Here is a 23,598-nt window from a genome sequence, read left to right as displayed (position 1 = left end):
GAGAGATGTAAAAAAAAAAAAAAAAAAAAAAAAAAAAAGAAAAAAAAAAAAAAACACAGAATGGCATAGTATGGTATAGCATAGTATTGCTTAACATAACACAATGTAATGTAGCGTTACATATTCAAACGAATGGAAGATACCCGCGGCTATTTCTACGAGGTGAACCGCTACGACTACCTCTACGTCTACCGCTACCTCTGCCAGCGCTCACCCGGGAGACAAACACTTCGCTTCGCTAACCCCTTGCAGGAACGATTTTTCATTTTCCCATACCCTGTACCGTCGGTTAAGGTTCCTCACGAATTCGATCAGGCTCGGTTTTGAGAGCAGTGCACGCTGCAGGTCCTCGTTGACTGCGGCGGGGAACAGGCGGGAAATAAAGGGAAATTCACACCAAAAGGAAGGGGCTCACGTGAGGGAAGCTCCGCACAAAATGGGCAGAGGAATGAACCCCTCCCTCCCCCCAGCACCATTTTCCTTTTATCGATGTTTTTCAAACTCGCCGAATGGTGCAGTGTGTGGAAAATTTTTTCGTGCCTCCCTTTCCCCCCTGGCACTCTTAACGAAAGGTCCCATTTAAAACCTCGCCTCGCTTACATTTCGACGGAAGGGAATAAAGTATGGACAGGACGGAGAAGCACACGGAGTCGAAGTAGCAGACATCGCGTCCTTCCCCGGTGGAATTGTTCTCACTGCATAGGACCTCCACCAAGATGCTTAAAATCGTCTTCAACCTGGTTATACTCTGCAAAAAAAGAAAAAGAAGGGGAAAAATCCACGCGATGTTTACACTTCATTTCACTTTTTTTTTTTTTTTTTTTTTTTTTTTTTACATCTCTCTCGAGACAACATTATCGTTATTTAGTGTGGCGGACTGACCAAATTGTGGTTATCCAACCCAGCCATTTGACACTTTTCGTAGTTTTCCCGTCGTAGTCTTCTGTGAGAAAAAAAAGAAAAAAATAAGAAGTCGCTAATCCATTTATCGCAGATAACACGTGCACAGTTGTCATCTCTGCACATGTCTATTCATCCGAATGAGAAGCTGCCCCCAATGATTCACTTTTGATTTACCTCGTCAGATAAATATAATACAAATAGAAGAATCTATTCTTGTAAATCTTTTGGGTAAAGTTGTTGTAAATCTCGTCATCCACCCAGAGGAAGTACTCCTGCGAATGGTATATTGCGAGAAGGGTGTACTCAAAGGATCTCGAAAAGGGGAGGGAGAAATATTTTCCATAACTGCCTCCCTCGCTAACGTGCTAAATGGGTAGACGTACCAAAATTGCCTTCAACTCGTTTACTACTCCAAAGTAGGGTTCATACTCAATCGAGTCAAATAGGTAAACCTGAGAGGATAGGGAAAGAGAAAGAGATGGACAGACAGAAGTGGTTTAAGAAAACATACAATGCGGAGGAGGGGCAAAAGAAAAAAGAGCACTTATATGTTCGCACATGTGGGTTAGGCTCTTTCTGCAAGCTGCATAAAGGGCATCCCACTGGAATACATTTTAACATTTTTCATGTAGTCGATAATGTCCGCTCCAAAGAGGATATTCCCCTCCAGTGTGTTGAAGGCGTAGGGGTAAGACCCATAACTGCTGAGGGGGTGTGCCTCCCCCACCAGATGAACGAAAGGACAATTCAAAACGGTTTTCAAAAAAAGCAGTTGAACGGTTAAGCAGTCTAGAAAAATTTCACCAACATCTCTTATAGAACAGTGGTGATAATGAACGATCAACTTTTGGGGAATATGAACCATCTCCTTTTTCTTTTTCTGCTCAGCGTATCTGCTTTTTCTTTTCTCTCAAGTATTTTCCACGTTTTAAGATGTTCACAGGTGGAGAAAAGTTAAAACATCATGTCATGGTAACCATAGTCCTTTTTTTATTTTTAATACTTCAAAGGCTTGGGTTCTCAAAACGGTCGCGGCGCATCAAATAGGCGTATACATTTTGCTGAACGTGCTTTTAAGTCCACGTGAGGGAAAAAATATAATCACACAGGGAGTGCAGCTTATCTTTCTCTTGTTTAAGCCCCCACGGATATACCTATGTAGCGTATCTTTATCAGACTTTTTTTTGACGTTTTCCCAACTAAAGGGAGGCTGTTTATTTACGTCCCTTGTGTGAAAAATGCGAGCGAAGAGGTGGTGGGGAAAACGTTACACTGGGATGAATCTTTTTCTAAAGCAGGGCCTCAACCAGATGACAAGGAGGCGAAAAAAAGAGAAAAAAAAAATCACAAAGTGTTATATACCAATAAATAAAAAAAAGGATAAAATTTCAAACCTCTTATGTCACATTTTTAGAGAAAAAAAAAAACTCGAATTTTTAAACATCACTCTGGCAGGAATACGCCCCCATTTTTTTTTCTAATCGTCCCCAATGCAACAGTTTTTTTTAGCCCCCCGAAAATTACCCCGAAGTGGTAAAAAAATTAGAAAGGCATTTACCAAATGCGTAAAATAAAAGCCATATGTGTATGAGTTCCAGGGCTTCATCTTTATATGTACTCCTTCGATCACTCATTCGTGATGTCAAAAACCGTTTAGGAAGTTTTCGTTGTGCGGGCGCGCCGACACAAAATTGTGAACTCGAAATCAGCGGACACCGGATGCAGTCACCGTAATGTTTAAATATCTCCGCTTTGCCCATCTACACACGTTTCTCATTTTGGTGGAATGGCCTTTTCCTTCTCATTCTAAATTGGCATAACAGAATAAATGTGAAAGGGGTAGACATGAACAGATGGGATGTGTTACCATCATGCCACTACCTTACCAACATTAGTACACTCTAACCGGGGGACCCTTCTATTATGTCACCACCCATTTAGCAGTAATCGTGTTGCTCCTTTTTTTTATCACCACAATTGTTTGCTTTTTTCTTTTTCCAAATTTTTACTTACAAGTGGAAGAATTGGAAATATTCACCACGCCTAACCCACCTGAGCGAATTTATCCAAAATGTCTTCTTAAACTATCGTAGTGAGTAGCAAATAGGTAGACCATCCTCTTAACACACAAAATGATGCCCCCGTTGGATTTTAATAGCTACCCCTTTGTCACACACACAAAAGGAAGAAGGAAGAAAAAAGAAAAAGAAAAGAAAAAAAAAAAAAAAAAAAAAAAGAACCATTAATTGGCTTCTTCACAAACTGGCAAGGTGAAAAAAAAAATTAAATGCCTTTCCAAATTTCTTTTTGGCTGTTTGAAAAAAAAAAAAAAAAATGCAACAAAATAGCTAGAAAAAAATATGAACGTTCAGGTAAACCCATTCGTTATTTTCCAACCCCACTATTACGAATGTGTCTATTTTTTCAAGTCGATGGCCACAGAAAATAAAGAAATGCAACTCTACGTTTTGCAAAATATATGTTGTTTTAAGTTCTTACTTTACGGCCGTCCCTAATTTCTTCTCTGCGCACACAAGTACCGGGTTGCATTTACACCTGTTGACTCCATACGGCATGTACATCTGCTTTGAAGTGTGTTATTTTTAACTCCCACGTAGAGGACTTCCCCTTTAATTTCTCTTTCTACCGCTGTGGAGTGAAGAAGCATATCCCTTATCCTCTCCCCTCCCACAGAGCAGAAACAATAACAACGCAGTAGGAACGATCATAAGATAACGAAAAAACTATCTCATTCCCAGTGACGCACTCCCATTTTATCACATTTTCGACCATCAAGATGAACTTGTTCAGGAAGTCTATATGCTCAGTTTGTAACTCCTGCAAATGCTGCTGCGGTAAGGATAGCATTTTAGCATACGGGGAAGCGTTCCAACGCCTCGTCTCACATCACATCTGTGTGGGTTTCCGTCCTCATTTATTAGTGTAAAACTTCTCCGCTTGGATGTTTATATATACATATATATATGCGATCGCGCCTTTGCCTTCACTGCCCGCTGAACACCCAGTTCCGCCGTGTGTGCATACCATCCACCCACCTTAACTTCCCATCAGAAAAGGAAGAAATAAAAATCACTGAGAGGACATACACGTACAACGAACTGGACGCACTCTGCAGTAACGAGGAACCAATCACTTTCCCCTGTATACCAACGGAACGCATCGTATTAGATGCTTTCGACAATCCTCCTCTGTACTACCATCAGATTGATAGCGAGTTTTACGCAAAGGACATTCTGTACGACGTGCCCCTCATAAGTTACGCGCAGGGTCCCTTTTACGAAAAAATGCCTGACTTAAAAGATGATCAGAAGTATCAATTGCCTACCATCACTTATGTATCCGATCCGGTGTACCTCCGACGGAGGCAGAAGTGCGCCTTGTCCGATATCACAAAATCTATTTGTTGCAACTCCTGCGAGTGCAAGTGCAGCTAGGCATATGTGCCTTTACACCTCCTTTTGCAAGAAGTAGCAAAAGGGGGATTTCATCTGTACCTCTCAATGGGTTCAAACGTCTTGTCCACCACACCGTTTAGTATTATTTCATTTTACCAATATTTTGCTTGTTTGATTTTTTGTTTGTTTGCTTGCTTTTTTTTTCTTTCCCGAGAACCGCGAGCCACTCGCAAAATAAACAAATTGATAGTTACAAAATAATTAACAAATAAAAGGAAAAAAACCAAAAAGTGGTGGAAAACACACCGACAGGAAACATCCATATTTGGGTGGAAGTACCCATTCGAGAGGTACGCCTCACTGGCGCACTGATATCGCCTTTTGTCGACAACGTCAAGCACTATTGAGAAGATTTCCCCTCTTCAATTCATGTCCACAGCCTGCTATATCGAAATATTTTACTCTGCACAAAGGAAAAAAAGAAAAAAAAAAAGGTGGGGGAGAAAGAAAGTATAGAAGAAAAATGGCTATGCAGAAATAGGAACAAATGACTACAAAAAAAGGCCTCCTTATGAGCTTCCATTTTCGTGAATTCTTATTCCTGTGAGGGATACCTGACAGAGGCATGCTTGATAAAATCGCAGCTCGTGCAGATCACTTTTCCGTAGGTGTCTCCGACCCAGCCACATCCTAGTGCGAAAGGGGGGCAGCCCCCGCTCGAGTATCAAAGTAGGGGGGTGAATATGCACACAGGTAGTCATCTACAAACCTATACGCGTGCATAGATGCATACACTGGGAATATTACGCACCGAGCGCACTTCCTCAGAAGGGCCCATTTTTACAAACATCCACTTCGGATGTATCAAGGCATGTGTAGACCCCACTGCATTCGTTAAATGCAAAACGGGACTAGTGGAGCTTCAGACATACCTGAGCTTGGATTGCTGCAATCGCAGAGTCTGCAGTATACATCGTCACTGTAATCATTCCCCCTCATCGTTCTGTGGAAATTATTTTCACAGCCTGTAAAAGGGTTGTTAGCGCGGGAGAAATGTAGAGGAAAGTGGTGGCAACAGTGGCAATGAAAGAAGCGACATCAAGGTCAGTGGTAACAACAGGCTCATCGGCGACAACATCGAAATGCGACCGCGACAGTAGGAGATCCTCTGGCGGACCATCTCGCGTGGGGCGGCAGCATCTCCCGCACAGGTCAGTTGTGCACATGTGGCACAGTCCTATATCGCGACTCGTAGCGCAAAACAAGGCGATGAGCGTGAACAAAAGCATTCGCTTCATTTGTGTCGTCAATTTTGGGGGTCAAATTCGACTTGGGAAGTCTTTTGTTAAGACCAGAAGGAGGAAAGAACGCGACCCTTAGGAGGAGTACACATCGGAATTAGCAGACCAATATATATATGTGTGTTTCTGTTCGTGTTTGTGCACGGACAACTGCACTGTGTCTACTTTAGCGAGAAATATATTCGAACTGGTACATGGGAGTGTAAAGTAGGCACAGCTAATCCGAAAATTGCCCTCCAAAAAAAAAAAAAAAAAAAAAAAAATATTTGCCCACCCTTGTGTGTACCAACTTTTGCAACGAATTTAAATAGCTTTGGATTTTTTTTTTTTTTTTTTTGGCCAACAATAAATAATATAGGTGTGTATGCACATTAATGAGGAAACGACGGAGCAGGCAGTTGGGCTCAATTTTTCTTCTGAGTAAATGCTATGGCTTTTCTTTTTTTTCCAAACGCCTCCACTTAAACTATGCAGAGCGAATGATTATTCCTCATTAAATGGGTGATGCGAGAACCACCAGGGGAACATTCCAAAATGCTCAATATCATTTCGTAATTGCAGTGTAGATCCGATGTTGTGAAGACAATATGGAACATGCCATCTCGTCCGGGAGAAAAACGACAGCGCGGGGAAGAAGAGGCGTGCCGCCTTTTTGGAAGACTACTCCTAGTTGACACGCTGGGAGGTCAGCAGTGACGTAATAGGAAAGTAGAGAAAGTTTCTGGAATAATCGTACACGCCACACGGTGTGCAATTTAAAGTACGGACAGGGTAAGATTCCCCTTCCCATCAAATGTCCCTCCATAGACCCGAACGTACACATCACTTTTTTTTTTTTTTTTTTTTCACAAAGTGGTGAATAATTCTCACATATGGAAAGTTGCATTTAAAAGGAGTAAAAAAAAAAAAAAATTCACATGAATGGCTCCGTGCCATGGAGGGGGATTTTATCCCCCAATTCGACCTGCGAATATAAATCACATCACATGGGGCGAATTCCCCACGGTGACCGTCTAAGACAGAGAGAGATAAACATTTACCATCACGTCGCAGTGGGGTTATACTCACTGGGTCACGCGGTTGCCATGTCTGGGAATACATATGGGGGAATATTCCCTTCACTTCTGCAGTTTGCTTCACTTGTCAAGTGTGGGTCCCCCTCAGAGGTAGGCGCGCCCCCGAGTGAGGTTCCAATAATTGACAAACTTCTCCAACATGTCCGCTTTCACATTCACGAGGGTGCCACCCGTGGGCTTCATGAGGCCCATGAGACTCCTCAAGTAGTGCACCAGTTCATCGCAGTGGGAGAACTCAAATTCACGTAACGACTCGGCAATGTCCTTTTCATTCAGCCACACAATCTTAATTTTATTATATATATTAAAACAGAGAAGGATAATATGAAGCACGGGATTAAAAACGGTATGCGGAGAGGTGTAAAACTGACTCCACTTGTTATTAAGTATATTCGTTTCGTAAATAAAAGCGATCAAGTTGCATTTGTTTTTAATGACATATTCTGAGTGGGTAAAAATTTCATTTTTCCAAAGGAGAATACAGGATCCATTACTTTTCATGCCCTCTGGAAATATGACAACGGATTTTATTTTTTTATTCTTCGCGAAGACATGTACTTGTTCCAGATTTTTAAATTCTCCCTTCTTGTTTGGGATGGAAAATTGTAGAGATAGCTTTATTAAGTCAAAGAAAAAGACGGGAGATAAACTTCCATTTTTGTTAATAATAACGAAGAGTGGATTGAGACGATAGGCTAAATATAAAATATCGACGAAGCAGGTAAAATTGGACAGATATATGTGGCCATAGTCATCATAACTGAAAGGGATTCTCCTCTTCATGCATTTTATTTTAACTCTCTTGTGGCTAGCATACTCCTCATCTATGTAGAAGAAGCCCAAATAGAATAGCAACAATCTGCAGTAAATGGCCTGTATTATCTGATAGAAAAAATCCTTAAGGCTCTGGAATATGAACAAGTTCACTAGGCTGTTTAGGAAAATCATAAAAATCAACGTCAGGGAGAGGAAGCAGAAGCGACACAGCACCAGTGGGAACAGCAGGAATTTGAGAAGCTTTTCGTGGGTACTCAATTTCTTGTTTACCCATAAGGGCAAAAATGGATTTATTCCTGTGGCTGCGTCTGCGAACTCACGGTACTTTTCCATTTTCCCATATTTTTTGGTCTCACCCGGGGAGTGTCTCGGTGCTCGCCGCGTCGCGGATCATCTGCAGGTCTCCTATCAACGTCTCCTATCAACGTTTCCTATCCACGTCTTTTATCCAGGTCTCTTATCCACGTCTCCTATCCACTTCTTCTGCCCACTTCTTTGGTCCCTGCCCGAGTGGGACTCCGCTGCGGAAGCACACGTCTTACCATGCGCCTCTGTCCTCCACAGATTTGACGCTCACAGGTCAGCCTCCGCACCGCAGCGACGCCAACAGCTTATGCGTGTTAATGAAGTGGGAATGAGAGCCCCCCTCCAATAGAGCCCACAAGTGGAATCATTTAAGAAAAAGTCCCCCTCATCCCTCAGCCATAGAAAAAAAACCTGTCCTTCTCCTTTCTATTTCTTATTTCCTCCTCTTAGTGTAGCCTCCCTCACACGTCAACCCCTATTCTCATCTTAGAATTCTGCGAGCATATGTTACTGCGCCTTGGCCTCTTACAATGACACATAATCTGGCATGCGATTTCTCTTGCCTGGCGCGATTTTCTTCCTTCCCCGTGTTTTGTACAAGTCCACCTGGATGCTTTTTTGCCAATTCCGTCCCACATACAAATACGCGTGTGCCTCCTCCTGCTGGTACATGTAAATAATAGTGCCTGTACATCAAACTGGATGGGGTACGTTTTTTGTTTTTTTTTTTTCTTTTTCCAAATGATTTTCCTAACGCAGGAAGGGAAAAATTTTTTGTTAATTTTTTTTTTTTCCTACCTTTGTTCCGCATTATGGTTATATATTTATGCCCCTATTTGAAATTTTTTTTTTTTGGGAAGCTTTCCTATGGCAATAAATCTCACACAGGGTAGTACGTATTATACTTCAACAAAGGTGGGAATTTTCTTCCTTGGAGGGAGAGAGGGGTACCTGTGTGGATGTATCTAAACGCATATGCACATGCAATCGATAGTAGTTATTTTGTGCCAACTTTTCATGCTAAGGGGGAAATGCTTCAGAAGGGGATTAGGCAACACTTAGGCGAGGTAGACCATGTGTCGGGGCAGGGGAACTTACACATAATATGGCTAACAGCCGCACAGGGCTCATTTCGCAGTGGAAAGTGAATTTACACGCGTGGTTGTCCCAACGGAGGTAGCTGCACATGGGAGTTTGCACATTCTTCTTCTTTTTCTTCCTCTTCTTTTTCTTCTTTTTTTTTCTTTTCGTCTGCCTAAGTGTTCACAACAGAGGAGTCAGACTTCCTTCCGACCCGCGCAAGCATAACTCTCAAATTTTAGTGCATGCCAAAAGATGTACCATTTGGGAGAAAGCCACACCTTTAGTCACCATGTGTGTAATGCCAAGGGGAGGTTGTGGTGCTTAAATGGGGTCCCCAGGGGATTTGCTAGCGGTAGGCATTTTCCCCAAGTAGGTAAAACGAGAATATGTGTCCTCTTATGTGCCACTGTTCTGCAGAGAGGGGTCATTCTAACTTAGCACCCGGCCGGAGGTTCATCTGAACAATTGCGGTTAGGACATTCAACCCATAGGACACCTCCGCGGGGACACAAGCGAGGTGATATGCACTGGACAGGATAAACCGAAGCGCACACAGCCGTTCATTTGTTTGGCCCCTTCATTTGTGCATATCTGAGACAGGGAAAAACAACTTCAGTCGCGGTGTATCCCTCCTCGATGGTGACTCAGATCGATTAAAAATAAAAAAATGACCAGCATGCACTGCTCATTACGGGTTGCCTAAATCACGTGGGATGCGTTCATTTCGCCCCCAGTGAGTATCACCCCTTTTGCTTTTACACATTCGGAGTGACCCTTTAGAAAGGATGAAAAAAATTTCCGCTCAAGGCACCCCCAAAAAGGGTATAGCATTTTAAATATTCTTAATGTTGACCCCCCAATAGTACATTGCGTCTAAGTAGACCATTGGTAGAAGTGCAAAAAATGTATGTTAATTATTCCAAGTGGGGAAATTCAAAGAGAAAAAAAATCAAACAAACAAATTAGCGACCATGGGAGCACACCTCCGTACGGCCACAACGGAAGGCTGTTTTATTTGTTCTCACTTTCGCTGCCTTCCGAGAGGGCACCATTTTTGCCCCCTCGTATACTTATTGCGCGTCCTAAACGGCTAACCTGACACAACAACCTGTGTAGTTGCGATCAGTAGACAACACAACTGGGGAACAATGCAAAGGTTACGATTTACCACTTCGCAAAGGGGAATGATAACAAGGGATATTTTACACACTTGTGTGCAAAAAAAAAAAAAAAAAAAAAAAAATTATGCATGTCTTCCATGCGTACAACGCCGACATCCAAGGAAAAAAAAAAAAAAAAGGTTAACATAAAATGTAAGAATGAAAAACACGAAATGGAACAATGCATCCGAGAATATGTTGCATTGTCTCATGTAACGGAAATTTTTATCAATGCTACATTGGGGTGGTAAAGCCGTTTATGTTGTACGGGATTTTCCATTCTGAAGTTTTTTTTTTTTTCTTTGGCCTGTTCTTCGGCAGGACACTTCCCATTTGGTACTTCCCTCTTGTGGCTGCACTTCCCTGTTGGTAGGACAAGCAGTGGAAGGAGCAGACAAGCCCATTTCTCTAATCACCCCGTTCACCCCTCCCGAGTTAAACGTCACCACTCCGTGGATGGAACAAGAAGAGCCATGGAGAAGAATAAGAAGATAGGGAAGGAGCAACTGGTATGCTGGGTGGAGAAAATGCTAAAGAGAAAGCCTTTCCATTTTAGTGACCTAAAAGATGGAGGGGTGTACGTGGATCTCTTCCAGTGCATATGGCCGCAGATGATGAAAAAATACGAAGAGAGATACCAACATAGAGACATGACTAAAGAGAAAGAAAAAACAAACTGGATAATTATAAACTGTGTCCTTAATGATCTAAAGATCGATTCTGATTTTATAAGCTACAGCGATATAGGTACAGGACACTTTAGCAGATGCTACGAATCCTTGATTGTTCTATTCTTCCTGCATTCATTAGTGGAGCATCACGAATGTGACTTTGTGTTAGCCTATCCGGTGACGAAAAAATTAACCGACTTTATGTCAAGTGAGGAACCTCTAAATTGTCTAATCAGAGCTGGCTCTTTGCAACTTCCTCAGAATTTTTGCGATGACTTCTCAAACTCTGTCCAGGGGAATAATGTCACGGGAACGAATGGTGAAGAAAGGGAGAGCCCCTTCGACATGGGAGGGTTGCAAAACTGTGTCCCCTCCAAATGGACTCATGAATCGCACCACAGTGACTTAACCAATGAGCTAGATTATCCCTACAGTGCAAGCGGGAAGAAGTCGACCTTGGTGAGAAGCCGTGAATTTGTTCCAACCTTTGCAGATAGGTTTGTGGGTACGTCCGCCGATACGTCTGCAAATATCTGTACAGTGAATCGCGATAAATCCTTTCCCCACAGGAGAGACAGCCTCCTCTCCCTGATTAGCAGCACGTCCACCGTTGCCTGCAGTAGTACAGGTTGGGACAGAGCTAGGGACACCTCAGAACGTGGCACCACTACAAAGGAGAGGGGACATCCCCCCCTATGTAACATTGCAGATGTTGTCTCCCACGAGGCAGCCTACCAAGGGAAAGCAACCACCATCAAATGTGTAGAGAAGAGCCGAATCGCTGAAACAATCACCGGTGAGAAACGGCTGAACAATGAGGCAACAAACGAAGATCCTATCAGATGCGGAAACAACGTCCCATACAGCTTCGACCAAATGGTCAGCCACCCCCGCAGCAACTTCTTCAAATACTTCAACAAAAGAGAAGTAGGAAGAAGTGGAATTTTGGAAAAGGGGCCACACGATCATAGGAAAAGTGACTTTTTTCAGTCTCCCCATTTAAACTGCCTCCCACTTCCACCTCCAAACAGTGGCAGTATCAGTGGTGCAGATGATCACAAAGATATACACGCTGATGTGAAGAAGACCAAAGTGGATGCCAGCTGTCAAGCCGAGAATGATCCCTTGTTTAATTTCCTACTTAACGACGATTCGGTGAGAAATTTAAAAGTGACCTGGAACGATGAAGAGAAAAATGTTAAAGGGGAATCCTTCATTTGGTTTTTAAAGACGCAAATGAAGAAGTACAAAAGGGAAGTTCGTCTCAGGGAGGAGGAACTCGAAGTGACTAGCCAAATGAAGAATAAAGAAATCGAAGATGTTAAAATGGCTCACTCTATCCAACTAGCGATGCTCCGAGAGAAACAACAAGCTGAGATTTTTTCCTTAAAACAGCAACACTTGGATGAGGCGGCAAAAATAAGGAAACACTTTGAGGCGAAAATATGCAACATAGAAGAAGATCTAACCCTAGACCTGGATGTTCTCCACTGCCAGGAGAAGGACTCTCTTCTGAGTAATCTACCCGATGAGAAAATGGAATGGAGAAAATCGGATGAAGAGGAGACGCGTATACCCAAGCATGGGAATACAGACCGTCGTGGAAGACAAGATGGGCGGTATGTCACAGATGCGGCAGATACACCAGTAGACTACGATGAGGAGGATGCAAACATTAACCGTTTTCTCTTTGAGCAGGTCGATATGGGAAGTGTGATCAGCGGAGGAGGTTCCGGGAGGGATCACTACTACGACGACATTCCGAGAAAGAGGAAATTCTTAACTTTCGATTACTGCCTTGAGAATGGAAAAGTGGGAGAAACGCCAGAGGAGAAACCCGAAGGAGAACACCAGGGAGCGCTATACACAGGAACAGATGCAGAGCTAACTGGAAGGACAAGCGGAGGCACACCCCGTGTAGAAACCCACACGAGCAGCAACATTCGGGAAGCCATTAACAAAATGAAGAAGCTTGTCAGCAGAAGAAACATGGAGCACCAAATGAACAACGAACAGATCAGAGGCGAAATTGCAACTCTGAGAAATGCAGTTGAAAATTTCCAATGTCGACGAGGGGGCCAATTCGATCTAGTCACAGAGACTGCTCAGTTTGTGAGCGAACTATTACAGTCTATTGATCGGGAGGAGGAGCAGCCGGATCAGGGGGAGGAAGAAAAAGGGCCGCCCCGCAAAGGTTGGGACACGTTTTCCTATATAGAGAAGGAGCAAAATAAAATTTACGAGATGATAAAAAAAGGCCATAATGGACTCCTAAAAAACGATCAAGTGGTGAAAATCCTCGACGGGAGTTCCCTAATTCGGCTACTCGTCCGCCTAGTTTGCGCGTTAAAGTTGGAAAGGGTGAAACGTCGCCTCGTCGGTCAACGGATGGGCAGCAAAGAAGCTAGCGACAGGAGCAGCGAAAAAGGAAGCGACAAAAACAGCCAAAGAAGTGGCGAAACCGGGGTGAGGCTTGCATTCGCGTCTAACGATATCCCAAGCAATGAAATAGACAAAATCGAACACGAAATGAAAACGGACGAACATATAAAAAATGTCGAAAGGAAGAATAAACGATTACAATGCCTCAATGAGTACTACAAGAAGAGGTTAGGACATCTGGAGGTATGGGCAAATGCCCTTGAAGACTTAAAATCAAAGTGCAAAAAATTCTACAGAGAAAATGGCAGACATGCGTTTATCAATGGAGGGGAAGAGAGGGCTCTTCACGAATTCGCGGAGGTCCCTCCTTCAGGTGACCCATCGGACGAGGCGGTCTCATCTGAGCCGTTACCCCATGGGCAGTTACCCCAGGCACAGTTACCACCCGAATGTGTATCGATGTATCCCCTTGCTTCGTCCCACCCGCTTGCATCGTTGAGCCCCTTCCTGTGGTCCCCAAAATTTTATTTGCGATCCTTTACAGAGGAAAACGAAAGGGACGCAGAACTCATGCATCTGTTGAAGCTTCTTGGTAGAGGTGAAAATGAGGAGGATGTACTTCTCTTCCAAAGTAGTACCCCGATGAGGTGCCCAAAGAGTGATAACGAGGTGAAGGATGCCAGGGGGGGGGAAGAAAATTCGAGGCAATCGAATCCAGATAAGCTCAATCTCAGTGTATGTCCCACCGAAGCATTGCTAAAAAAAAAACTAACATACAACTTCTGGCGAATTCTGGGAGATATGTACACCTACAGGAATGTCATAATCGAAGCGTGCCATTACATTTGTCATTCAAATGGCATGATGAATAAATACATCTTAACGAGTGAGGAGAAGATGAAGAGAGAAAGAAGACAATTCGAAGAGGCGTGCAACGGTAAGGACACTGTCCACATGGCAGAAAGATACAAGTGGAGACAACTCTTGGGAAGAGCCACATTGAATAGGGATATATATAAAGGGAAATATTTCCAACTAGAGAAAGAAATTGAAAAAGAGAGAAAGAATCTCCTGTATCTAACCAACGTCTGCTATGAAGAAGAGAGTGTCAAATATAAAAATACGATTCTTCAATTTAGACAAGTGGATCATAACTATAGGGTTTACAAAGCGAGAGAGAAAAAATGGGTTCAGCTAGCCAAATTGCTCATAACCGAATTGACAAATTCCTCAAAGGATAACCAGCAAGGAGTGATGGATGTCTGGCTGGAAATTGTCGCAACGGAGAAGGGGAAGAAAAGGAAGCAGAAGGAGGAGAAGAAAAAAGAAAACTACGTGCAGGCGGGAAATTTCAACTGGGAGACACATATTGAGGAATGCATGTCTAATGACGCCTGCGAAGGTGTGGCTGAAGGTACCTCTCATTTGACGTCAGTAAGACGGGTCATAAAAGAGGTGGAAAATTTAAGGGACACTCACAGAGGGGGTAAAAACAAAATGAAGGGAACCTTAACCAATTGCGCAAGGGACCACGTCGGAATGAACAAAGGGAGCAGAACTACGAATCGTGGCAATACTACCACCCGTCGCTATAGTGGCAAATTTGGATCCGCATCAAAGGGGGGGAGAAAAAGTGTCCACAGCGATGGCAGCAATAGCCATATGTACCGCCAAGACGATTCATTGTGTAAGCAGGCGTCCCCCCCAGGCCGTGGTTCGAATCGAACCAGCGCTGAACAGGACGAAGAGGCGAACGAGCGAAGCCAATCGAACCGCAGCGGAGATTATTTTACAGGAATGGACGTGAACTACAAGAGAGATTTTAAGGGGAGTGGTGCGAACTATTACACCAAAGACTTCCACACCTTCCTGAATGATGTACAAAGTAGTTGCGTCCTTAACTTCTCATCTGCGAGTGAATCGGACATTTGGGTGTCAGAAGAGGAGCGGATTCCCGAGCCGCTGCATAGCGGAGGTGATAACGGTGAGGACGGCGGCAGTGACTTAGGTGTAGGTGCCCTACGCCTTGCCGCTAGTAAAAGCGCTGTCCAAACCGCGAATCATGACAATGGCGCAAATCAGAGCCCCAGCCCAGGTGGCGAACCGTGGGAGACTCGCCTCAAACATATGGCAGAGGAGTCGTGTACGATGTTCCAAAGGATCCTCTGCATGAAAGAAGAAGAAATAACGCAAGGGAAGAAGCAAATGGAACATCTGGAAGGGGAACTAAACGAAATGAAGAAGGAAAAACAGAGTCAGGAGAACAAATACGCATGTTTACAGGAACAACAAAATGACTTAGTCAAGAGGTTAGGCTCCCTAAGGGACATCATATCTGACCTGAATGACCAAATGTACAAAATGAATCGAGAAAAAATCTGCAGTGAAAACGAAAGCTTAGCCAGACAACAGCAACTTCACACCATTCTGAGGAATTATGAATGTACCATAGAATTAATAAAATCTCATTTGAAGAAGTATCCCTCCGTTTTGTGCCTCCTAGATACAGTAGCGGATGGCGATAAGGAGATAATCCTGGAGGTGGCCAACGCGGGGGAAAATTACAACAGGGGGGTAAGTCTTTCTCTTCAGGTGGATAAGCATGCGCAAATGAAGGAGAAACAAAATTGTCTAATTAAGAGGGTTGCATGGGAGGAAGCGACAGATGACGTCTCGCAAGTCATGGCCAATTTAGAGGGAGCCAATATGTCAATCGGGGGGGAAGACAAATGTGAGGGCATCCCTGATTTTTCTCTAACCGATCTGATGAGGGATATGGGGTGGGACAATTAGCCTCGTCCCACACGCGGGTTTTAACAAATGGGCGCACAAGAAGGGGGAAAAAAGAAGAATTTACAGCAACATAATTTGCATCGTTGTGTCACTTTTGTGCACTTCCATTTGGACATTTGCTTCCTTTTTTTTTGTTTTTGGAATGCTCTCTAGTGGCGTTTTTTTTTGGCGCCGCTTGAAGGGCTATCTCCTCCTTGAAGAAATAAAGAGAGGTAACTTTATGTCTCTTACTCCATTGCGCAGATTAAGGGGAGTAGAAAATTACATTTTGTAAGGTTAATTATTAAAAAGTTTTTTTTTTTTGGTGTGCAGTAGTTCTACACGGGGAAAATACTGCACAACGTACTCAAGTAGGCATCGGGAAATGAAGGTAATGAATAGGAGCAATAAATGGGAGTAATGAATGGGGGCGATGAATAAGCAGTCAAAAATGGGTAACTAGAACAGGAACGGCAACAGCCAGCCCGGATGAGGGAGGCAAATCCGCGTTATGGGTCTTCACTACGAGGTGACACACGTAAGACGAATTATGCAGACGTTTCCGAAAAGAGGGAAAGGAAAAAAAAAAAGAAGACAAGTGACACGTCTAAGCACCCCCCGCAAGCAGGCATACACAATGGTACAGATGAATTAATATCATGGAATTTAAAAAAAAAAAAAAAAAAGGGGGGAAAATTACGCGCAATGAATTTATATCGCAGGATTAGTTATCACCGCGCTGTTCATACTTTCCAGACGGCACGGAAAAGACTATACACACACGCGCGGGAACATAAATATATAAAAATATACATGTGTGTGTGAGGGTGTGTGTGTGGGGGCCAGTTGAGCCATGAAGCGGTGACAGTTAAAAGTCGTCCACAGTGTGTCCCTCGTGTCTATGCATATGCGTATACGTACGTGTGCCCCTTCGGGGAGTAATTAAAACTGATGTTGACGTTACAGTGAATTCTGAAACGAGTCTTATGCCCGTTACATCACGTCTAAGCAGATGAATAGATATAGACGTGTGTGTTTTAAAAAAGAAAAAAAAAAAAAATTACGACATGATGTGATGCTATATGCTTATGAGGGTGGGGGTAATGTACGAAAATACATATGAGAGGTAGCACATTAGGTCTACACGTGTTGCCTCCTCTTATAAAAAAAAAAAAAAAAAAATCACTGGACATTTTTTTCCTTTAATTCTGGGCATGCAATTTCCGATTAGAATGAATACTTTGCATACCTCTGTGCTGCACACACCTGTGTGATAGTTTTGGTCTCCAACTGGGATGTAAACAGCGGAGGCGGATAAATGTGCCCTACATCACCATCGTCCTATTTTTTCTTCGGAAAGGAGAGGAGATTGCAAAAGGGAACCTCTTAAACGTTTATGCTACATCTATGCATTTTACCTACCACGGGGATTCACTTCAATAATTATCGTTGTCAACCCCGTCGTCGTAACTATAGTCGTCCAGCGCGGCTGCATTGTAATCGTAGCTGACGGAGGCCTCGTTAGCAGTCGTGGGATCATTGACAGTCGTCGGATCGTTCGCGGTGGTGGACTCGTTGGCAATTGTCGGGTCGTTGAAGTTCAGGTTCATCTGTTCATTCGCAAGTGTCCTGTCGTACATGCTCTCTTGCTCTTGCATGGTGATCGGTTCGCTTGGGTCCAGCTGGTAGTCGATCTGGAAGGCACTGCTGTAGTCTTGATTGTCCAGATCGTTCGTGGTGATGTTGTTCTCATTGGTTCCACTGCCACTGAAGGTGTTGGCGTCATTGTTTATATTGTTGTCTTCTCCACGTATGTCCATCTCGTTGTTCGTGCTGCTACTATTGTAGCTGTTATGATTGGTGTCGTTATCCACTGGACTGTTGGCGCTGTCCAGTCCGCTATACGCGCTGCTGTCGAGAGCACTATTTTGCTCGCCCCTGCCAACCGTAATGTGCTCGGTGCTGATTGATTCCACCGCCATGTCCTCACTGTTGACTGGTTCATTCGCCATGTTATCGCTGCTGCCTGCTTCCATGGTCATATGCTCTCCCGCATCTATGACACTGTTTTCGCGGCTGTCCGCGCCGACGCTGATGTGTCCTCCATCCACATTAATTTGTTCCCCGCTCGTGTCGCCAACGCTGCTGTTCGCCACATGGATATGCCGGTTGCTGCTTCGAACACTGGAAAATTCGTTTCTTACGTGCTCGGTGTCGTTCACGTTCATGCTGGAGGCGCCGTCACTTTGTCTTCCGCTTTGGACGCTTCCACGGTCGCTTCCTCTTCCGCTTTGGACGCTGCCACGGTCACTTTGCCTGCCACTCTGCACACTTCCGCCTCGAACGCTTCCATTTGGAACGCGTCCATTGGGGACGCTCCCATTTCGAACGCTCCCGTTCCTAGCACTTCCACTCCCCATGCTATCGTCTGCACAGCTGCCATGAGCTGTATCATTGCTGGCGCCGATGCCCCTGAAGATGCTCCCGCCGTTCTGCTTCTTCATCTCGTAAATAGTGCTATAGTTCTCGTTAGCGCCTCCGTAGACGCTGTTCACGTTCTGGTTTCTGGGGCTGAAGATGCTCCTGCCGCTGGTGAAGCCGCCATCATTAGCGAAGTCGCTAACATTGCCGATTCCGCTCACATTGCCGATGCTATTCATGTTGTTCATGCTGCCGACTCTGTTAACATCGCTGGCTCTGGCGACACTTCCATCCGTGTTGCTGCAGCTGTCGCTGCGTTTACTACCGATCTGTTTATTTTCTCTCGCTCTGTTGGCACGGCCGGCCCTGATGCCGCTCCTCACGGCTTCGTTCACGATGCTTCGCACGTCCAGATGTCCAAGCCCCTCCTTGCGGCTGCCGTAGTTGTTGTCCTTTTTGCCACTACCAGAGAAGGCACCTACCGCACTGCTAGCTTTGGCAACAAGACCGGGGACGAACCGATAATTGTCTCCCCCCTGTCTGGCCAACGAAGGAGCGCTCCTATTCTCGTCATTTGAAAGATTATCATCCGTAAAAAGATCATTCGCTCTGGATTGCATATTCCACATCTCCGCGTACTCTCCATTCAGTGTGAGCAGATGCTGGTGGGTTCCCCTCTCGACAATCCTGCCTTTATTTAGCAGGACAATTAGCTCTGCTGACGAGATTGTACTAAGTCTATGTGCAATGATAATTAGGGTCCTGTTCTTTCTTAAATCTTCCACTGCCTTCTGGAAGAGAAATTCCGTTTTTGAGTCCAATGAGCTAGTTGCTTCGTCAAAAATGACAATCTTTGGATCTTTCAGTAGACATCGAGCTATGGCGATCCTTTGCCTTTCCCCTCCAGAGAGTTTCACCCCTTTGTCTCCAACAACAGTGTCCCATTTCTTCGGCAGAGACATAATAAAATCATACAGCTGAGCAGACTTCACCGCTTCAATTAACTGTTCCTCTGTTGCGTCTAGCTTCCCATAGAGCACGTTGTAACGAATTGTTTCATTAAAAAGGATGGTATCCTGAGGAACAATTCCGATGATATTTCGAACTGAATTTCTTGTATACTCGGAAACATTCCTTCCTCCAATTTTTATCTCCCCCTCTGCATCGTAAAATCGGTAGAGCAGTTTCGAGATGGTCGTCTTTCCCGAACCCGTGTGGCCAACAAGAGCACAGGTAGTACCCGGCTGTATATATATGTTAACATCCTTGAGAGCCATATGTTGTGGCTCTGATGGGTAGTGAAAATTGACATCAACAAATTGAATGCTGACCCCAAATTTCTTTTCATGTGATGTGAGGGAGAATTGTTCCAAATCGGAGTCCTCCGCCATGTCTACCTTTTCTCTCAAAATGTCTGTCAAGTCACTTATATCGGTAAAGGCTTTTACTATATTTGCATAGAGTGTTCCTAGGATGGTTAACGGAGCGAACACATTGGATGTGTATACTACCACACTGATGAAGGTGCCACTATCCGCTCCATCATTTACAATCATACGAATTACGCAAAGGAGAGTGAAGAATAAAGTGGCATTCAGGATCAGCTGCTGTACACTATTAAGCACACCCAGACTGTTAAGGATCTTCAAATTATACCTATTATAATTAGAGAGGGCACTACAGAACCGTTTGATTTCATAATTCTCATTACTGAAGTATTTTACATTTTCATAGTTGCTTAAAGAATCATGAGCGATGTCATGGTAGACGTTATCCATTTTATTGGCTTTGCTCCTTATCTTCTTCCTCCATTTTGTTATTTTCACCGTTGCGTATATGTAGAGAGTAAGTCCAAGATAGAGGACGCTTCCTAGTAGGCTATTCTTATATTTTATTACAAAAATGATGCAGGTAACTACTCCCTCTATGGTAGCTGGAATGATATACATCAGAAGTGAACTCATCAGGCTATTGGCACTTTCTGTTCCTCGGTCTACTATCCGCATAATCCCACCTGCATTCTTCGTAGAGAACCACTCATAGGATAAGTTATGAAACTTCTGAAAAACGGATTCTTGTAATTCAATAAAAGCGGACTGCTGCACTTGTGAATATAAGATGCCACATATCTCTTTTAAAAATTTGGAGATGAAAAAAAAGGTTACGTACAAGGTGAGGTAGAAGAAGGAGTTCCTCATGTCTTTTTTTAACACTTCGTCGGAGGCTAGTCCGAGGTATATAGGGCAGACGACACTGAACACCTTTGATAGGATAATAAACAGGAATATCAGAACGACGTAGGTGCGCAGAATTAGGCTGTTCCCCTTTTGGTCTACTCTCCTACTGGGCCATATGTACGGAAGAAGAATGTTGCTGAATTCTTTGTACGTTAGCTTGTCCTCCAGGAGGGTTAGGTTCGATTTGGCGTTGCCGGAGGGGGAGGACCAGGCGCCATGATGTCCACCGCTAGTCAAACCGCCCCTTCCTTCCATCTGTTTACCTGGGAGGTATTTCCCCTTCTCCTTCTTGAGGAGGGCCTCCTTCACGTTCTTCTCGACGAATGCGTTGCCCATCTGCGCGAAATTCCTCCTGCACCAGCTCTTCTTCTTCTTCAAACTTTTGAACACATCGTCAGAGTCGCTCAGCTTAGTGTACGACTGGTTCCAAAACGACGCATTCTTACAATCAGCTACAATCGAATCGTTATTCATCGTACTGGCGTGCGTCTCCTGCAAATTGCTTCCCCCCTTGGCACCGAACATTTGGTACTTCCTACATTTCAAGTCACTGACAAGTAGCCTTTCCAATTCATCCTTCGCAAAGATGGTTCTCTTTTTCATCGTGTACAGCTGAATATGCACAAAGTAGAAATAAATGGAGGAAAGCAAACTGTACAGCATAATAACTACCCTCGCGATGCCCACATAGATGCGGTTAGACTCATCGGTGGGCTGACCTCCACTGATCATGTTATATTCCAAATTGATCATCTTCAGCGTGTTTACGATGGTTAACATTCCTGTGATGTGCCTCGTAAAGATCTGCACCTTCTCCAGCCTCTTCAAGGAACGCATTTTTGCATAAAGAAGAGCCAACACTATGGTATAAAATATTCTGAACACGTTCAGGAAAAACAAATCCACCAAGGATTTGTAGAAGCTGTAAAATAAATTCCTCTCATTTTGGTAACTTTGATTGACATCAAATTGGTAGCACCCCAGGAAGAGCAGAACGAGGATCACAATGTCGATTACATGATATATGCTGATTTTCTTCTGCACCTTTCTTCTCTTCACTTCGTTCTGTATTCCCAGGTACCGCAGGTACTCGTAGTTCGACACGTCCATCTTGGCTCTGCCGCTCCTTCGCACGGGGCGGTTACACAGAGGAAGCAGTTACTCAAACGGAGCAGTCTCACAAAGAAAGCGGTTACACAGAGAAAGCGGTTACACAGAGAGAGCGGTTATTCACATGGATAGCTTGAGAGAGCTTGATCGTGTCGAGTTGTTACGGACTCTGCGCTGCGACGATGCGGCACTATATAGGCAAGCGTTGCTCACGAATCCACGGCGATCCCGTATAGGGTGCTAACCGTTAGAGAGAACGGAGCATCGCGTTCTTTCATGAATTATGACGGAAAAGCGGGATGAGAGGAGCGAACGCGGCGTGAAGGAAGAATGACAGATGATTGGCCTATAGAACCGACATTCGGTGCTTCATGTATCATGCGTCACGTCAAACGAATGTAGATTGCGTGGCAAACAAAACTGTACACGGGGAGAAGTCCACGAAGGAGGTAACCAACTGCAGAGTGAGAAAACGGGTGAGTGAAAATCACGGCGGGCGGCGGGGACGGAATTCTACTGCGAAAAAATTTTCACTCATAAAAGTAAAAAGCGCATCCCCCTACTGACGTTATCACATATAATGCATATTTTCAATCCCGCGAAAATTTGAAAATGTAAAACGTGCGCCTTTGCTTTAACAGTGTGGAAAGAAGGATATACATACAGCAACGTACATTATTGCGCATAATGACGTGACGATAATGACGTGACGATAATGACGTGCCCATAATGATGTCACCATAATGACGTCATCATAATGATGTCACAATAATGACGTACGCATTGTAACGTACGTATAATTATATGTTCATTTTTTCCTTCTCTTATATGTGACACAGTTTTTTCACTTTGTGGCACAATTTTTCCATTCTCATGAACACAGGTGTTTATTCATCATTTAGTAAAAAAAGGAAATGTATTTAAAGGACTTGTAGAAAAAAAAAAAATGTTTCTCAATTTTTGCCTTTTGTTTGTACTTTTGGTTTGCACTTTTTATTTTTATACTTTTTCATCCCTTCGATAAATGGAGCAGAAGGAAAAAAAAGGCGTGGTCGCAGGGGCGGCGGTACACGCGGGGGCAATCGACGGACATATAACTTTTTAGTAGCATGTGCCACTCCCCTTGGACGTATTATGCATGTATTGCTTTGACAGTGTCGAGTTGGATGGAGCGATTTATTTTCGGGATGTCGGTCTCTGGCCGCGGAGGTCACTCTGTGAAGATCGCGTTGCGGTGTTCGCGCTGTCAATTTCACGCTGTCAGGTTTCACTTCGCCCACTTGGCCATGTTTACTTTTTCTTTCCTTCTAACGGACACTCTCCTCGCGGCTTTTTTTTTTTTTTTTTCTTTTTTCTTTCATTCCCTATACTTGGACATGCGTAGTAGGGTATACCTCCCCCAGCTTCAAACACCATCAGGGGAACATTCTGCCGTTACATACATGTATGTAAATTATACCCATCTGCATACGACATGCAGTGGGGGGGAGAATGCACTGCTTCTGTGGGGGGTGCCGCTTCCATTCTTATCAAACAGCGTGTCGTGATCAACGGACGGGGTAGGCCACCCGGAAGATGCTTTCTCTGCTCTGTGCATGTGTATAAACTTACGCCCCCTTACCTGACGACCCCCCGATGTAGTTGCAGATCCACATCATCAGGGTGCAAATAGGCAGGGGGGAGGCAGCGTACAGGTGTGTTTCAGTCGTTGTGAAAAGGTTGCTACGTGGCAGCTTTGTGACAACTTCGTGACAGCATTGTGGCTTCTGCGCGGTTGCCCAAAAAGAGGGAAAAGAAAATGTGCGCCCTTAACGATTAGCGAATAGGCGCGCGAAATTGCTGCACCGTGGGTGGAAATGCTCTCAAAGTGGCAGCTTCACCGCGAAAACGTGTGTGGCCAAATTATACGCCCCACGGGCTATTAAACAGGAGTAAATTTTTTCGGGCAGCCAATCTGGCTACATGCAACAAATTCAAATAACT

At 44.1% G+C, this 23,598-nt stretch overlaps 6 protein-coding genes across 6 annotated transcripts; 2 read left to right on the top strand and 4 right to left on the bottom strand.

The window, feature by feature from the left end:
• Positions 1-210: 210 nt before the first annotated feature.
• On the bottom strand, positions 211-1,768 carry C922_00315 (hypothetical protein; the record flags this gene model as incomplete). The annotated part of the gene is made up of 6 exons (XM_008815932.1): positions 211-356; positions 601-748; positions 883-943; positions 1,078-1,175; positions 1,287-1,355; positions 1,523-1,768. The coding sequence occupies 6 exons, from the start codon at positions 1,766-1,768 to the stop codon at positions 211-213; spliced, it is 768 nt and encodes a 255-aa protein (XP_008814154.1).
• A 1,932-nt stretch (positions 1,769-3,700) lies between these two features.
• On the top strand, positions 3,701-4,358 carry C922_00314 (hypothetical protein; the record flags this gene model as incomplete). Its single annotated transcript, XM_008815931.1, has 2 exons — positions 3,701-3,758; positions 3,976-4,358. The coding sequence occupies 2 exons, from the start codon at positions 3,701-3,703 to the stop codon at positions 4,356-4,358; spliced, it is 441 nt and encodes a 146-aa protein (XP_008814153.1).
• A 354-nt stretch (positions 4,359-4,712) lies between these two features.
• C922_00313 (hypothetical protein) lies at positions 4,713-5,318 on the bottom strand (the record flags this gene model as incomplete). The annotated part of the gene is made up of 3 exons (XM_008815930.1): positions 4,713-4,782; positions 4,934-5,009; positions 5,252-5,318. The coding sequence occupies 3 exons, from the start codon at positions 5,316-5,318 to the stop codon at positions 4,713-4,715; spliced, it is 213 nt and encodes a 70-aa protein (XP_008814152.1).
• Positions 5,319-6,780: 1,462 nt separating this feature from the next.
• C922_00312 (hypothetical protein) lies at positions 6,781-7,806 on the bottom strand (the record flags this gene model as incomplete). Its single annotated transcript, XM_008815929.1, has 1 exon — positions 6,781-7,806. The coding sequence occupies one exon, from the start codon at positions 7,804-7,806 to the stop codon at positions 6,781-6,783; it is 1,026 nt and encodes a 341-aa protein (XP_008814151.1).
• Positions 7,807-10,495: 2,689 nt separating this feature from the next.
• On the top strand, positions 10,496-15,868 carry C922_00311 (hypothetical protein; the record flags this gene model as incomplete). Its single annotated transcript, XM_008815928.1, has 1 exon — positions 10,496-15,868. The coding sequence occupies one exon, from the start codon at positions 10,496-10,498 to the stop codon at positions 15,866-15,868; it is 5,373 nt and encodes a 1,790-aa protein (XP_008814150.1).
• A 1,415-nt stretch (positions 15,869-17,283) lies between these two features.
• Positions 17,284-21,615, bottom strand: C922_00310 (hypothetical protein; the record flags this gene model as incomplete). Its single annotated transcript, XM_008815927.1, has 1 exon — positions 17,284-21,615. One exon carries the CDS (start codon positions 21,613-21,615, stop codon positions 17,284-17,286), a length of 4,332 nt encoding a protein of 1,443 aa, XP_008814149.1.
• Between the last annotated feature and the right edge of the window lie 1,983 nt (positions 21,616-23,598).

Source organism: Plasmodium inui (assembly GCF_000524495.1).
Source record: "Plasmodium inui San Antonio 1 unplaced genomic scaffold supercont1.1, whole genome shotgun sequence".
NCBI classification, from domain to species: Eukaryota; Apicomplexa; class Aconoidasida; order Haemosporida; family Plasmodiidae; genus Plasmodium; species Plasmodium inui.
The sequence above is the reverse complement of the archived record's forward strand: the minus strand, read 5'-3'. Positions and strand labels throughout refer to the sequence as shown.